Source organism: Chinchilla lanigera, unplaced genomic scaffold, assembly GCF_000276665.1.
Source record: "Chinchilla lanigera isolate Chin_1 unplaced genomic scaffold, ChiLan1.0 scaffold00056, whole genome shotgun sequence".
NCBI lineage: Eukaryota > Metazoa > Chordata > Mammalia > Rodentia > Chinchillidae > Chinchilla > Chinchilla lanigera.
In genome coordinates, this window is record NW_004955457.1 from 2,013,291 (window position 1) to 2,029,026 (window position 15,736).

The window sequence follows — 15,736 nt, forward strand, 5'->3', positions numbered from 1 at the left end:
GATCCCTCAGCCTGCTAGCACAGATCCTTCTTCCTGCTGGCACAGACTTTGTAGATTCCACCACTGACCTTGGGCCTTTCCAGTAGATCCATGAAACAGGCCTGCATGAGACGTTGTCATGGGCTCTGGGCCTCCAGTTGGATTCATGGAGGCATTGTTATGAGCTCTGGGTATTCAGCTCAAGTCGTGTAGGACATTGTTGTGGGATCCAGGCCCTCAGCTGGATTCCTTGGTCTTAGTGTGTGGACAGATTTCCTGCACTCTTTTGTATACTGTTCTTTGGGTGACTATTATAAATAATCATATAAAGTATGTGTCCTGTATTATGTTGTTCCCCTTGCAAAATAAGCCACCCCAAACCAACACACAACCCTTTGCTGAGCTTCATGTGTGGTGCTTAACCTTTCATAGACAGTTAAAAGAACCATAACTATGATTCTCTTTCATGTTGCAAAGGAAAACAATTATCAAAATAAAATCTTCAAGGAAACAATAAACATAAGTAAGTTATTTTGTATAAAATAACTTACATAAAATAAGTGATGTTAGTTACTAGAGTAAAAAATATATAAATGATATATCTAAGTGAAAGAAGGACAGGCATGAATCAGCTAAAGCTAAAAATAGAAAACAAATTATGGGAATCAAATACATGTTTAAGAGAAAAGGCAGAAAGGGAAACAAATAAGTAACTCAGGGCAATTAATTATGAAAGTATTATGATTAAAATCACCTTAAATTAAAAATATAAAAATTAGAAACAGCATGTTTTTATTCAAAATGAGAAAATTTGTGTTTAATTAGAGTTACTGAATTAGGAAATACTGTGTACTTGAATTTGAAGATGTTCGATAAGGTCAAAAGGTCACCAAAAAATAGTCAAAGCAGGAAAATCTTGACATAAACGTACGGGGTGAGAGTGATATTACCTGCTCACTATAAGATTAAACATCTGGTATCAAAATAAAGCTGGGCAATAAAGATGAACAGTAATAAATTTATTTCAAATCTATAGTTCATGCTGCATTCCATAAGAAAATGTATGTGTAATCAATTAAATTCCATAAGCAAAAGCATTGTCTTGAAAACTAAGTTCAGGAAATCTTTACATATTGCATACTATAAGAGTTATGTGTAAGAAGGAAAAGGTTCTTACAATAATAGATTTTTAAAATAGAAAAACATGTCAAGTAAGCTATTCACAAAAGAAGAAATGCAGATAACCAATATACAAGAAAAGACAAGTTTCACTAATAGCTAATAGCTACCATGTACAATGCTTCTATGAACATCTGAATATTTTTGTGTAAATATACACTTTCAATCTCTTGGATATATACCCGGGTGTCGAATTTCTAGGTTATACGATAAGTCTACATTTAACGATTTAACAAAGTGTCCCATAGTTCCAAACAGCTGCAGCATTTTATAATCTTTTCAACAATTGTGTGAGAATTTCAATTTCCATGCATCCTCTCCTACACTTCTTCTCTTTGTTTATAGCTACACTAATGGCTGTAAAGCAGTATCTCACTGTTTTCTATTTGTATCTCTCTAATAAATAACGATGTTGAGCATCTTTCCTGTGATTACTTACCTTACACAGATATGTCCATTCAAATCTTCTAATCATTTTAATATGGGCTTTTACTTTTAAGATAAATGGTTATTTTGTAATCCAGATATGTCATTTACACGTGTTATAAGTAAATGATTTCTCCTACTGTATTGTTTATCTTTTTACTTTCTTGATGGTGTCTTCTGAAGCCCAAAATCTTTTAATATGTAAGAAATTATTCTTTTGTTATTTGGGTTTTCAGGTAATATCTTAGAAATCATTCAAGGTAACAAAAATTTGTTTCATTGTGTTTTTTAAAGTTTTAGAGTTTTATTGTTACTTTTATATCAAGGAGGTATTTTGAGCAGATTTTTAGAGATGGTGTGAGCTAGGGATTTAACTTCATCCTTTTGCATATTTATATCCAGTGGACCCACACTGTTTGTTGAAAAACCATCCTTTCCCCACTAAATTTTCTGGCATCCTTGTTGAAAAGCAGCTGACCTTCAAAATAAGAATTTACTTCTTACCTTTCAGTTCCATGTTGTTGATCTCTGTGTCTGTCCTCACACTAACCCTCTACTCTGCTCATTACTGTAGCTTTTAATAAATATAATCTTGGGACTTGTGGGTCCTCCAGCTTTTCATCTTCACCATAAATGTTTTGGCTAGTTTAAGGCTATTATGTTTTTATATAAATTTTAAAATCAGCTTCTCGATTTTGTGCCAAAATAATAATGATAAAGCTATTGCTATTTTTGTAGGGAGTGCACGGAATCTATTGGTGGATTTGAGGAGTATTGCCATTAGTACAGTCTTAGGAATCATGCTTTGTGTTTGTTTTTGTTTTTTGATACCGGGAATCGAACCCTCACGCTTGCCAGGCAGGCACTTGTGCCACTGAGCTATATCCCTGGCCCCAGTCTTAGGAATCATAAGCAGGAGATATCTTTGATTTCTTGACTTTTGCTCTAATTTCATACAATGACATTATGTGATTTTCATTGTATAAGATGTGGTAAGTTGAATAACACACTCCCCTCATATAGAGTGGGCCTAACCCTAATCCTAATTCTCAGAACCTGCAAATGTCACCTTATAATGGCAAAAAAATGGCCTCACAAATGTGATTAAAATAAAGCTCTTGGTTTAGAATGACATTAGCCTTTATGGATGAACATCAAATGGTTGAAACAAAGTGAACTCAGTGGCAACTGTAACCTAAAAGGCAGTTTAACAATATTACAACCAAGTCATATGGCCCAATTAAAATAGCTTACAATCTTAATAAATAAAAATAAATAAAGTTCTTGAGATGTAGAGATTATCATGGACAACTAGGTGTGTCCAATACAATCCAAAAGTCTTTAAAATGAAAAAGGAGCTGAAAAAGACAACAAGTTATGTGGTCACAGAGCAGAAGGAGAAAGGGGCAGGAGCAGGAGAAAGAAAACCTGGAAGATGTTATACTGGTGACTCTGGAGCTAGAAGGGGACCAAGAGTCAAGGAATGTAGAGAAAGTCCAGAATCTGGAAATGACAAAGAATTGGTTCTATCAGTAGAGTACCAGGAAGGAGTACACCCCAGTATACCTGTTTTAAACTCAGCAAGATTAATTTCTGACTTCTTACCTTCTGAATAAGAAGATAATAAATTTGTATTGTTTTAAATTGTTGTATTTATTGAGAAGCAACAAAAAATAACTAATACAAAATTTTTTTTGGTCTTTTTGAGACAGGGTCTTGCTAGACAGTTCAGGCTGTCCTTGAGCTCACTTTGAAGCCCAGGCTGGTCTCAAACTCGCCATGATCCTCCTGCCTCAGCCTCCCAAGTGCTGGGATGATAGACACGTGTCATCATACCCAGGTACTAATACAAATTTTAAAATGCATGAAGCCAAAGTGAAATGAGCATACTTGAGGATTTCAATAACCCATTCTTAATAGTAGAATAACTCAGCATAAGAAAAACAAACTATATAAGATTTAATACCAGAAACCTAGTAGAGTTCACAAATATCTATAGAATATCCAAAAATACAATTGTGTCCTTTTCCTATGAACACTGAACATCCTTCAGGATTTTATGTTAGTGAATAAAATAAGGCTTAATAAATTTAATAGTATTAAGTTAGATTAAATATTTTTTCAACCATGATGGAATTAAAATGGAACTCAGCTGACAGAAAGAAATTTGAAAAATCCAAAACTATATGGAAATTGAATAGCATACTTCTGAATAGCCAATGAGCCAAAGAAACTTATAAGGAAAATCAAAATTCATTTTAATATGAATAGAAACAAAAGCAAAACATATACAAAAACTTAAAGTAAAATTCTAGCACATCTTAGGAGAAAATTCATAGCTATGAACTAATTACTATAAATATACTAGGAAAAAATAAAAATCTCAAAAGATAACCTAAGCTTCCACCTTAAGAAACTAGAAAAAGAAGATAAATCAAAAGCAAGCAGAATAAAATGAAAGAATAAATATTAAAATATAAATAAATGTAATAGAAAATTAAATATAAAAACAACAATAAGCATTGCTTCTTTGAAAAAACTGACAACTCTTTAGCTAGGTTGTTCAATAAAGAGATATATATCAAATTATTAAATGAAGAATGGTAAGTAATATCAATATCAAATTTAAAGAATTATAAAAGGTCAAAATGGAAATTGTTAATAAAATAAAAGGCAAATTGTGAACATCACTACAACAATTTGCCAACAAATTGGAAAACTTTGTGAAATGGATAACAACCTATACCTCAATTAACAACCAAAATCTTTCTACAAACACTCAGAATCAGGGGATTTCACTGGTGAATTCTGCCAAGTATTTACAGAAGGATTAATATTAGTTCTTTACAAATTCTTCTAAAAATATGAAGAAAGAACATCTCCAAGTTCATCCTGTGAGGCCAATATTGCCTTGATAACAAAACCAGAAATAATATGACAAGAAAAATTTAGACCTTTATTTCTTAGAAACATAGATGCAGCCAGATGCAGAAAAAGTATTTAATAAAATCTTCCCATGATCAATACATTTAAAAAATTATCGTAAGTAAACTTTCTCACTTTAACATGGATATCTACAAAAATTCACAGCTAAGAACATACTTAATGCTGAAAAACTGAAGACTATCCCTAAGATCAGAAGTAAGTCAAGGACATTTGATCTTGCCACTTGTGTTGAAAATTACATCAGAATTCCCAGAGCAATTAAAAAACCAAAAAAAGAAAAGAAAAGAAAAGAAATAAAAGGCATCCAGATTTGAAAGGAAAAAGTAAAATTATTTTGCTTTGAGGGTAACATCATCTTGTATACAGAAATCTACCAAATATTAAGACAAATGAGCTCATTAAGTTTAAATATTGAAATAAGATCAGTATGAAATAATCACCTGTGTGCATTAGCATTGTATAGTCTAAAGATTAAACTTTAAGAAAACAATTTCATTTGTAATAGTATCTGAAAAATAAAATATTAAGAATACATTTAACAGTAGTTGTGTCTGATGAGTATTTTAGATCTGCTTTTGCTGCTTCAAGTTACCACAAACTTAGCGGCAATAAATAATAATAATATGGATATATTATCTTACAGCTCTGAAGGTCACAAAGCTAGAATAAATTTCACTAGGCTGAACTCTTGCTGTTAGACAAGCGGGGAAGAATTCCTTTCTCACATTCTGCCTTCATCTCCCACACTTAAAAGGGATTTGTGACAAATACCACATCTTTTTATCCATTCCTCAGTGGATGGGCATTTGGGTTGCTTGCATGATTTAGCTATTACAAACTGAGCAGCTGTATAATAGGTATTGTGAAAGGGAAAGAAACTGTTCAAAGGGAGGGAACAACTGGGATGAGGGAAAAGAGAAAAAAAGAAGGTAAAAATATATATATATACACACACACACACACACACACAGGGTAACTGAGAGAGTCGAGAGTTGTACTACCAAATTCTAACGATTTATTGAAAGGAACAGTTAATGTTTAATTACTTGATCAACCTTAAATGCCAATATTTGTTTAACTGAGTAAACAATTTGAAGATAACAATATGTACAACATGTAATATAATATCTATTGTTAATTTTTTTAATCACCTTGTCTGAAACTCTATATTGCTTTTATTGTTTGGGTGTTACTTTGTTTATGTCTGTTTGTTAATATGTTTTCACTCTTTATCTTTAAAAATAAAAAAAAAAATTTTAAAATAAGAGATTTGCGATTACAATGGACCCATGTGGACAGTCTAGGGTTCTTGTTGTATCTTAAAGTCAGCTATTTAAAAATCTTAATTCCATCTGCAAATTTAATGCCACCTTATAATACAATTTAATATATTAACAGGTTCTGCATGTTGTTCTGTTTCCTGTTTCCTGTTTTTGTCATTGTTGACAAACTGGGATTTAAAATAATATAATGGGAAAAATTGAGATAAGTTTTCTTTCTCTCCAGCTTTGCCGTTTGTCTTAGTCCATTTTGTGGTTCTGCAGCAAAACACCTGAGGCTAAATATTTTTAAACGAGGTGTACATGATATACCATTCTGGAGGTCCAACAGCATGGCACTGCAACAATTTCTGCTAAGGGTCTCATGGCAGATGACATCATATGGCCAGAGTTCATAAGCAGAGCAAAAGCAAGAGAGGTCACCCAATAAGAAAGGAACAGGAGACCAGCAAGGGGCTGGCCCTATTTAACAAAGTGCTCCCAAGGGAGCCAACCCACTCAGTGAGATTCAGACCATGCCTTGAAATCAACATTAACCCTTTCATGGGCACAGTAATATACTATCACCTCCCACTAGGCTCTGCCTCTGAAGGACCCCACAACCTTTGAAAACTGCTACATTAGAGAATGAAACCTCAACATAAATTATTCTAGCTCAATGTCCAGCTAATAATTGGAAAGCTAGTGATTTATACGCTTGGACCCAATAAAGTCAGCCAGTCTTTGGCGCGTGCCTTGTGTGTATGTTAGGACACAACTATAACATTCTGGACATTTACCATTCAGCTGTAGCCTTTGCTTCCTGCCTGGTCAAGTGCTCGAGGTCAGACAGAGATGACAAATTTGACCCTTCTCAAGTCCTTGTTGGGCATGCACACAGTCCCTGATGCACATGTCTTACTCATTCCAAGAAACAGAGTGTTTCCAAATGCCCTGGGAACATTTCATGATCCAGATTTTCTAGTTGGAAACATGGAAAGTGAAAACCTGAAAAGTATACTCTTCTTACTCAGAGTCAGCAATTTTTCTTGAATAAATATTTCCGGGACTGGTTAATTCTAGAATGCTGAAAAAGTTGATTTTGACAAGGTTTTCCAGCGCTCAGTCTGCTTCTGTGGAGGAGTATATTTTGAAGGCTTTATTCTGTCATTCTGGGAGTGCTTATTACTAAGTCTCTATTACTGAGTTTTGACCAAAATTTATTCCTGGTGTAGTATTACTCACAGAAGACTTTGAATTTTATGACTCTAAGTCAAATAAAAGAGTAACATTAGGTTTGAGATTCCTTTGATAAAGTGATTTCCAGAAGAGCATGTGGTATATATGAATATATGTGGTGTGTGTGTGTATGTGTATATAGTTTGATTACTTGATATTGAACCCAGAGCCTTTGCATAGAGCTATATTTTCATCCTTCTTTATTTTTTATTTTAAGACAGGGTCTTGATAAATTGCTAAAATGCCCAAGGGGGGCTTGCCTTGCAATCCTCCTGCCTCACACTCACAGAGCACTGGGATCACGGGCAGGTACCACAATGCCCCACAAGTATGTTTGCCTGTCCCTAAAGTTGCATAGTACCGACTAGAAGAAAGGGAGAAACTAGCCTCACTTCTAGTGTAGAAAACTTAATTATATTATATTCATTTGCATTAGATAAATATTTGCTTATTCATGACAATGTTTCAATTGACGTGCTGTGTCCCAGGGGTACATGAATAGGTAAGATTCAGACTTTGCCCTTAATGAACTGAGAGAGATCCTAAGATTTTACTTTTTAGGTAGAAAGGGAAAGAAAGACCAAAAGAACAGGAATCAATATTGCTTTCAGGAAAAACCACACCTACACTGGAGCTTGTTTCTGAAAAACAAAAACAATATGACTTTTTTTTACTAAATGTTTGCTCAGACATCAGGACCATGTTAAAATATTCTACATGTATTCTCTCGTGCAGCCTTGGTGATAACTTTATGCAGAAGGAGATCCTCATTTTCAAATAAGAAAGTGAGGCTCTCAGGTGTTAAATAAAATGACAAGGCAGGTCCTACTCTGTCATACTCATGAAGTCTGACTTTAAAAGTTATATTTTATGCACAGTGAGATCTCTATACTTTCCAAAAGGAAGCTTTGGAGTAGTCTGTCCGAGGTTTGCTTCTTTAAGATGGTACATTAAATTTTACTGTAGAGCATGATTAACGTGAACAGCCATGAGAGATGAACCACTTGACCTTAAAGGTTTAAGGCAAACAACAGAGATGCCTGACATATCTGGAACACATCACAGGTCAGTGGAGGATGAGCTGCTCTCCTCCTTCGCAAAGCTACACCACTGCTGTGTGGTCTGAAGGCAAGGCGGGGAGGAGGAGCCTGGAGGAGGCAGACTGGGACCTGCAGTGTGCCACAGCTGTCACTGTCACTTTCATTCACACTTCTTAGGCCAGCGTTCAGCCATACGAACTCCAGTCAACCACAGAAGACACAGGGATCCTCTGTGAGGAGGAAGAGAAAACAGAAGGGAAATGCATGCACTGCCACTGCTGTGTACACTTCCCATGTGTAACACATGGCAGATGCTCTTTAAATGGTACCTGCTGTCAACAAGTACCATTTAAAGAGCTCAGAGAGAGCAACAGAACACAGAGAGAGCTCAGGGTTTGGTCTTTTCGAATTTCCTTCCATAATATTAACCATCAACTGATCAAATATTAAGCTATCTATTACTACTACTACTACCACTACTACACATACACACACACAATAGTGTAAAGGACAGAGGATGAGCAGGGTGTTGTGTGACTGTAATGGCTCTTGTCTAGAAGTCCCCACAAAGCCTCATACAGTCATGGGGTGGGGCTTTTCAGTGGTGGCTGGATCTAATAATATTCTGCTGTATATTTTTGAAGAGATTCAGTGTGGTCCTGGGATCAAGGGTGTGTGATTACTAAATCAGTCCACTGGTTGGTTCTGATTGGCTAAGATTGAGATGTGAGTACTACACCAGTCCTAGGACAGGGAGCCTAAAAATAAATATAAAGGACAGAAAGAGGACTAATATGCTTTTGTCTGGCTACTTGCTATGGACTATTTTTTCTTTGTGATGTCCCTCTACTATGCTACCCTGCCTTGGAGCAGGATTATGGACTGAAACCTCTACAAACTGTGAGCCGTATAAACCTTTCTTCCTTTAACTTTGGGTGTCAGTTATTTTGTCTCAGCAAGGAGAAAAGTAACCAAGGCACTGACAAAAAGTACTTAAACAGCTCAAAATGTGCTACCTATCTTCAAGTATTATGAAGCTAGAATTAAAACTTACAAGGCTGGCTTTACATGAAGATGTGTGATTTTCACCGAGCAGCGACACTAAGAAACTTTAAAAACTCTTCTCTATTGTGATCATGCACTACCGCTAGAATTAGACAAATTTTTTAAAAAAATCTATTTAAATAAGTATGCTGCTGCTTTCAATGGTTACACCTTTCACATAAAGGTGACAAACTATATTAAGAAAAGAGGCATAACATACACCTCTTCAAAAATATACAGCAGAATATTATTATTTAATAAGTGCATGTCAAAGTTATCTTTGCTAAAGTCTAGTGAAGTTTCTAGATTATGGAAGGATCTATCTCTGCAGGATGAAGCAGGTCAGCACTATCTTAGGGAGATGATTTATCAGTATGTCCATCATCCTTTCAAATTTCTACTCTTAGATCTATGCTTCTACCAAATAAAGAGGTTATCCATACTTCTTTTTTAATAACTAAATGATATACTTGTCAAGAAGCTTTCAGACTATGGTTTTAGGCACTACATAAATACATGGATAGACAGCTTGTAGAGGGAAAAGAGAATATGAGGTATTTGGAGAGGTTCATTTATTCACAATTCATAAATCAGTTCATAAGGGTGGAAGGTATGTTTAACAGGATGCTGTCAGCTCTATTTCTGCCTCAGGCAGTAAACTCAGTATAAAATGCAGCACTGTGAAATTGTTTAAACCGCTAATCCCTCTGCTTTCATTTAGAGAGATGAGGAGAGATACACACTGCTTCACATAATAAGCTGTGGTCAGACAGAAGAAAAGGTAATCTCAAGTACAGGCAAACTGGACATTGTATTTACATTCAAAGCTATGTTGCTGTTATTGAGCGGCTCCCTGCTAAAGGTAAATGCCAACTAATAGATAATTAAGGTGGTATAGTGTGAGCTTTATTGATCCATTAACAGTAACCTGGAGATTGATATGCAACTCTGTGTCTTGGTTTCCCAAAGCTAATCTAAATGAGTCAACAATAATAAAATATTCCTGTGGATAAAGAAACACAAACACTATATGTTTTGCATTCACCCCAAAGGGATTAGTTTTAAAAGCAGTTTTTGGAGTTTTTTGATTTAAAAAATGAGGTTTTTTTAACATAATCTAAATCTAAAAAAAGAAAGAAAATGAAAATATAAGGAATATTCTCTCATCAGGCAAAACAACAACATGATGAGTTTAGCATCTTTTTAAAAGTAAGAATTACATTTTTAAGAGCTAGGGATAGCTGAATAACATACACTTTCCTCACTTTAAGTGTGTTAATTTGTCCCTCGGGTTATAAGTATTTTCATATGTGACTGGGTAAGAACTGAGACATCATCTTACTGACTAATATATCATGTTTTTCTGACATTTTTCTAATGAAGATAGGTATAATCCAGATATGGACTCTTTGTAGCACATTGCATTAAAGTCCTCCAGTTTTGTAACAATCCCTGAGGCTTTATTTTGCAGGAGGGAGCAAGTCCTAGGGATCAAAACCAAGACTTCCAGTATGCTAGGCTGGCACTCTACCAGTCAGCTACTTCCCCAGTCCTACACTACTCTTTAAATTTTCCAAAGTCTTATTAAGAAATAAAATGTAATGAGTTAACATTTATTTAACATGTGCCAAGATACAGCATTTAGCCTTCATAATCAGCCTAAAAGGTGTGTATTATTTTTGTTCCAATTTTACAGAAGAGAAAACTGACAAGATGAGAAAACTGACAAGATGAGAAAAAGTGAAGCTGGGATTCCCATATGGCTCACCTGGTACTCTGACTCATGGGAACTGCTTTTAAAGTGTGACATATTTTGCCCTAGTTATAACCCTACTTTGCAACATCATACTTTTCACTCCTTTAATAATGCAAAGATAGCGCCAATGCACCTTCCCTGCGTTTTTCCCCTCCTTAACATTTTCAGCAAATCACTTTCAACAGTATAGTAATTCATCAGTCTTCCGAGTAAATCAAAAGGGCGGTTTACCTTCCCAATGTATGCTCGCCACCTAGTGGTAAATGTGTGGTAGCAGCAGGTTGCTGAGTAATGAGAGTTACCCATGTTGTTTCTGAACAGTGCCTTGCGCTGTAAGTCCTACTAAGGAACTTAAAAACACAGATACAGTGATTGAGGATTTAGCTCAGCAGCAAAGCGTCTGCTTGGCAAGTGCAAGGTCGTGAGTTCAGTTCCTGGTACCAAAAGAAAAACAACAAAAAAAGAGAACCAAATAAAAATGTGTATACAAGCAGAACTAATTCTCCAGTAAGAAACAGATGCCAATGATCAGGTCTGTGAATATTATTTTGAATCAATAAAGCTTTTGGGAGACTCTTCTGTCATAAAAGATTTTACATTCCTCAACTTGGACAAAATCTCCATAGTATTTGCATAGATTTATAGTTGAAAACTTTCCATGTTCGTTATGTATTTTCAAGTGGTACATATAATAGAACATGTCAGTGTTAAAGGGTAACAAACGTGGGTAACCCTTACTGAGAATAAGCTCCAACTGGAGAAATGCTAGACTTTATAGACAAGGGAGAGTTTGGAAGACACCCTTGGATCGACATTTGCTTTTTTTAAAATTTTGTTTGGCTGTAATTTGCTTTTCTCTGTTTGGTCATATGCTCCCCATTTTGATCTATTTCCTGTGAACACCCATTTGCCTATAAGCCTTAACTCTATGGCATCCAGTTGTTAAATTCAGCTGGTAGATCTTTGTTACCAGCTTTTACAAAATCCATTTCCCTTGTCAATTTCAACACAGGAAGCTAAAAACATAGGCAAGAATATGAGGCTTAAGAGATAGAAGTGCTAGATTTCATATAACCATTGTGAAATAACTTTCAACACCGATCACAAGATGCTCTTATATTGGTATTGTTTATAAATCCCACGCTTTCCAAGTTCCAGTCTTGTCAACGTACATGGCTTTTCTTAAACAAACAACCGAATTCCACTGTCCACACAATCTTTTAAAGTTTTGTGTTCATCGTTGTGAAGTAAGTCTCCAGTTTTCATGTTTGTACTGCATTTGTGAAGCTTGGACTGCTGTTTCTGCATTATGTATAAAACTAATAATAAACTTTCCTGTGTATTTCCCAATTCTTGAAAATTTTAATGAACCTAAAAATTAACTTTTTTCTGTCTCTTAATTCTTTCTTCTTTTTTTTCTTTTCAGCAATGCTCTACAATTGCTAAAGATAGAAATGCAAGCTGAATCTTGATTTCTTTCATTGTTTAACCTACTCTCAGCTTCTTTTCTATTTTGACCAGAACTGACAGCTAACAATATTTAATTTCAGAAAAATATTTTATATATACAAGAGATATTTATATTATATATATATATATATATATATATATGTATTTCAGTGCCTATATATGATTTTTTTTTTAGAGCTTTGGATACTTTTGTGCAAGGATTGTGGTTGTGGTTATTTACCAACTAGATGCTAAGAGTTTATAGTTCCTCTTTGACCAATACTTATTCAATTCTGATTAATGTATCATATTTAAATTAAATTTGTTTGATTTTTGAATTATAGATAAAGATAAATATAATATCTTTAACAATGAACTATTATCTATTGATTATGTTACATAAGCCAAGGTAAACATCAAATGTCACAAATTTAAATTTCAGAAAGCACAAATTTCAACTTTTAGAGATATCAACTTTATATATGAATACATATATTTATTTTTCATTTATTAGTACAGGTGTATAGTACATAATATTTACATTTCTTGCATAGAGTTTGTATGCGTACATAACACATCTCAATTCCCTTTTCCATTTCCTTTCCCTTGTCTCCCTCCTTCTCCACCCATCTATGGTCCCCTTCTTTTTTTATATATTTATATATTCTTCATTATTGATTTACTTACATTAAGCTTCATATAGTGCTGAGGTCTTTATCAAATAAAGTAAAAAGAGCCTTTGTGTTATTGCCTCATATGTTTTTCATTTATTTCACAAAAAGCATATTTGCTATTCAATATTTTTCACTGGAATATGCTGACGGTTAAGTGTATTTCCCCCACTGCACTTCTCTCATGTATAAAGGAAAAACTGCAAGAGTACAGAAGCACTTTACTATAATTCTGCTATAAGCAAACACTGAATGTAAACTCATATTATGGGTGAATCATGGTATATCTCACCTCACTTTAATTTCAGTAATTGAGTGGGGAAACAGGAAGATCTATTAAAAGGATCATTGCTGGTCAAGCACTAATGAGAAAATCTCTGAGTCACTTGCTGTCATGGTAACAAAGCATTATCAAAATCTGATTACTATGCCCAGTAGCTACACAAGCGACAGGCTACACTTCTCATTATATTGTCTGTGTTTACAGGGTGAGCCTCGTGTTTCTCAGAGCTGAGCAGGTGGCACGGCTCTGTGTATCACGGAAGGAATACACTATACTTTCATAAATTGAGTTCCAGTATCTACTACCAAGGATGAATTAAATTTTGGGAAGATTTTCAAAAATTACAATTAACAGACTTAGTTCAGTTCTGTCATTAACTTATACATTTCTGGATAAGTTTATTTTTAAAAATCTAATTTCTTTAATATTCATACCAAGAAGAAAGTTGGGTAAAGAAACAGGAATGTAATGTGAACACAAAGTGAATCAGTAAGAAGTCTTCCTGAAACCAAAATTCCCAAATGGAATGAAAAGTTTAGGAACTGCACCAAGGACTTCAGGTCCCCAATGGGGACTTTGCCAAAGCAGTGTTAGGAAAGACAGATCCAAGAATATTTAAAGACGGGAAGAAAGATGAACAGCAGAACGTGGTCAGAATTGGCAGCGGGAGTCGATCACAAGGAGCTGTCAGCACTTTCTGTCCACAGAAGCAGTGTGTTTAACATTGTCCTTCCTTCTGTGGCCTTAGTCTTTTGGGTACAAAAAACTCAGTGAACTTCAAAAAATACAGAGCTCAATGTTTCCAGAACTGATTCTTTTCTTTAATACTTGAGTGTCACTGAAGTTTTAAAGAAATCAATCACTGCCTTTTGATCCTTTTCAGTATATGACTTAATTCCCAAAGGAAAATCTGCAAGATTAGCAGCAGCAAAGTAAACACTGGCATGCATTACTGACTAGAAATCCATGTGCCTTCTCAGGGCTTGTGAGAGTAAGCAGCATTAATAACGCTTGTCCTAAGAAGCTTATTCCTCTTGTTAAGCGCATCAGCATGTGGACTTAGTTTCACACGTACCAAATATCAAAAGCAATCAATCTAAAGTCAATATAATGAAAGCAAACAGCACATTTATCTACATGTTTCTAAATTCAGCAGAGGGTGTGCCTCTGCAGAGAGAGAAGCAGTCATCAAAGCCAGCAGAGTGAGGAAAGAGTAAACAAATGAATTCCCTGAGGGAATTAGACTCGTTCTGGGGGTTTTGTGCACTGACCTGGGATGGAAGCAGCAGTCGGAAAGCCAGTCAGTGTGGCCGTACCCTATGAGAAGTACATTGCCTTTTGGGAGGCCCACAACTTTCCAGACGTGATCCTCCCCACAGGAGATGAGGGTGTCTTTGCAGGGGTGCATGATGATACTGCGCAAGGAGAGAAAAGGCATGTTAGGGGGCTAAATGAGCGAATGATTCAGAAAGTGAATAAACACAACAGTGATTATCTCATAAAATGCTATCCCAGAAGTCAGCGGAAACAGATTCTACAGCACTGCTCTAGCTTTAACAATAGCAGTTTTGTGATCTTCATTAACCTGATCAACTTCCCTGGATCTCAGATTCCTCAGTTCAGAATTAAGCAGTTGGGTTAGGTGTCTGTGCATGTCTAATTTTGGTTTTCAAACAATACTTCTGATTTTTCTTTTAGGGAAGAAAAAGTATACCAATATTTCTTTTTTTGTATTAGGATATTTGGACCAGTAATCATACTTATCATACAAAATCAAAATTCTCTCCAGACTATAGTCTATCATAAATCAGGCATTATCCACGAAAAGATCATGAATCACAACCACATTAGCATAGTTCTAAAATAAATACTATAAATGAAGCATTAACTTCATGGCCCACTATCTACACAAAGAAAAGAAGATCCTATTCTGTGCTAATACACCACTTAAACTGGCTTCAGTCAATGCACAGTACACAAATTACAGTAATGAATTCAAGGCACATAAGGCAGTTCCTTCTCTATACAGGCAGAGAGGGAAATGAGACAGAAGTATGTAAAATTAATGATTAACACATTAAGCACTATGGATTGAACCGACTCTGATCATTGTAGCTATTTAAATATTAGAACTAAACTATTCTAAATTCAAGAGTCTACAAGGTTAATGCCTGATATTTTATCTGTGGCAATGCCTTAATCTTATTTATATAGAGTTTCATCTGTGCCTTACAATATAATGGGGACAAATTTCTCCAGTGTTAAGCATCTATTAAAATACCAGCCTAAATATTAACAACAAATTGTTTAATTTTGGTTTGGCCATCCTAATGGAAAGATAATGCATTTACCTGCCTCGACAGTACAATGAAACAAAAAACGATTTAACAATAGCAATCACACATTCATCTCTCCCAAAATCCATTTTATGAATTGTCTTATTATTTTCTTCTGCAATATGGACT

At 35.0% G+C, this 15,736-nt stretch overlaps 1 protein-coding gene across 5 annotated transcripts in view; it reads right to left on the reverse strand.

Moving 5' to 3' along the window:
- The window catches only part of Spag16 (sperm associated antigen 16), a 948,741-nt gene that overhangs the window by 469,345 nt on the left and 463,660 nt on the right, over positions 1-15,736 (reverse strand). For all 5 annotated transcript variants that reach the window (XM_005396922.2, XM_013520779.1, XM_005396924.2 and 2 more), the window contains one exon: positions 14,543-14,686. In XM_005396922.2, the coding sequence (XP_005396979.1) occupies positions 14,543-14,686 (144 nt within the window). The remainder of the gene's footprint in view (positions 1-14,542; positions 14,687-15,736) is intronic.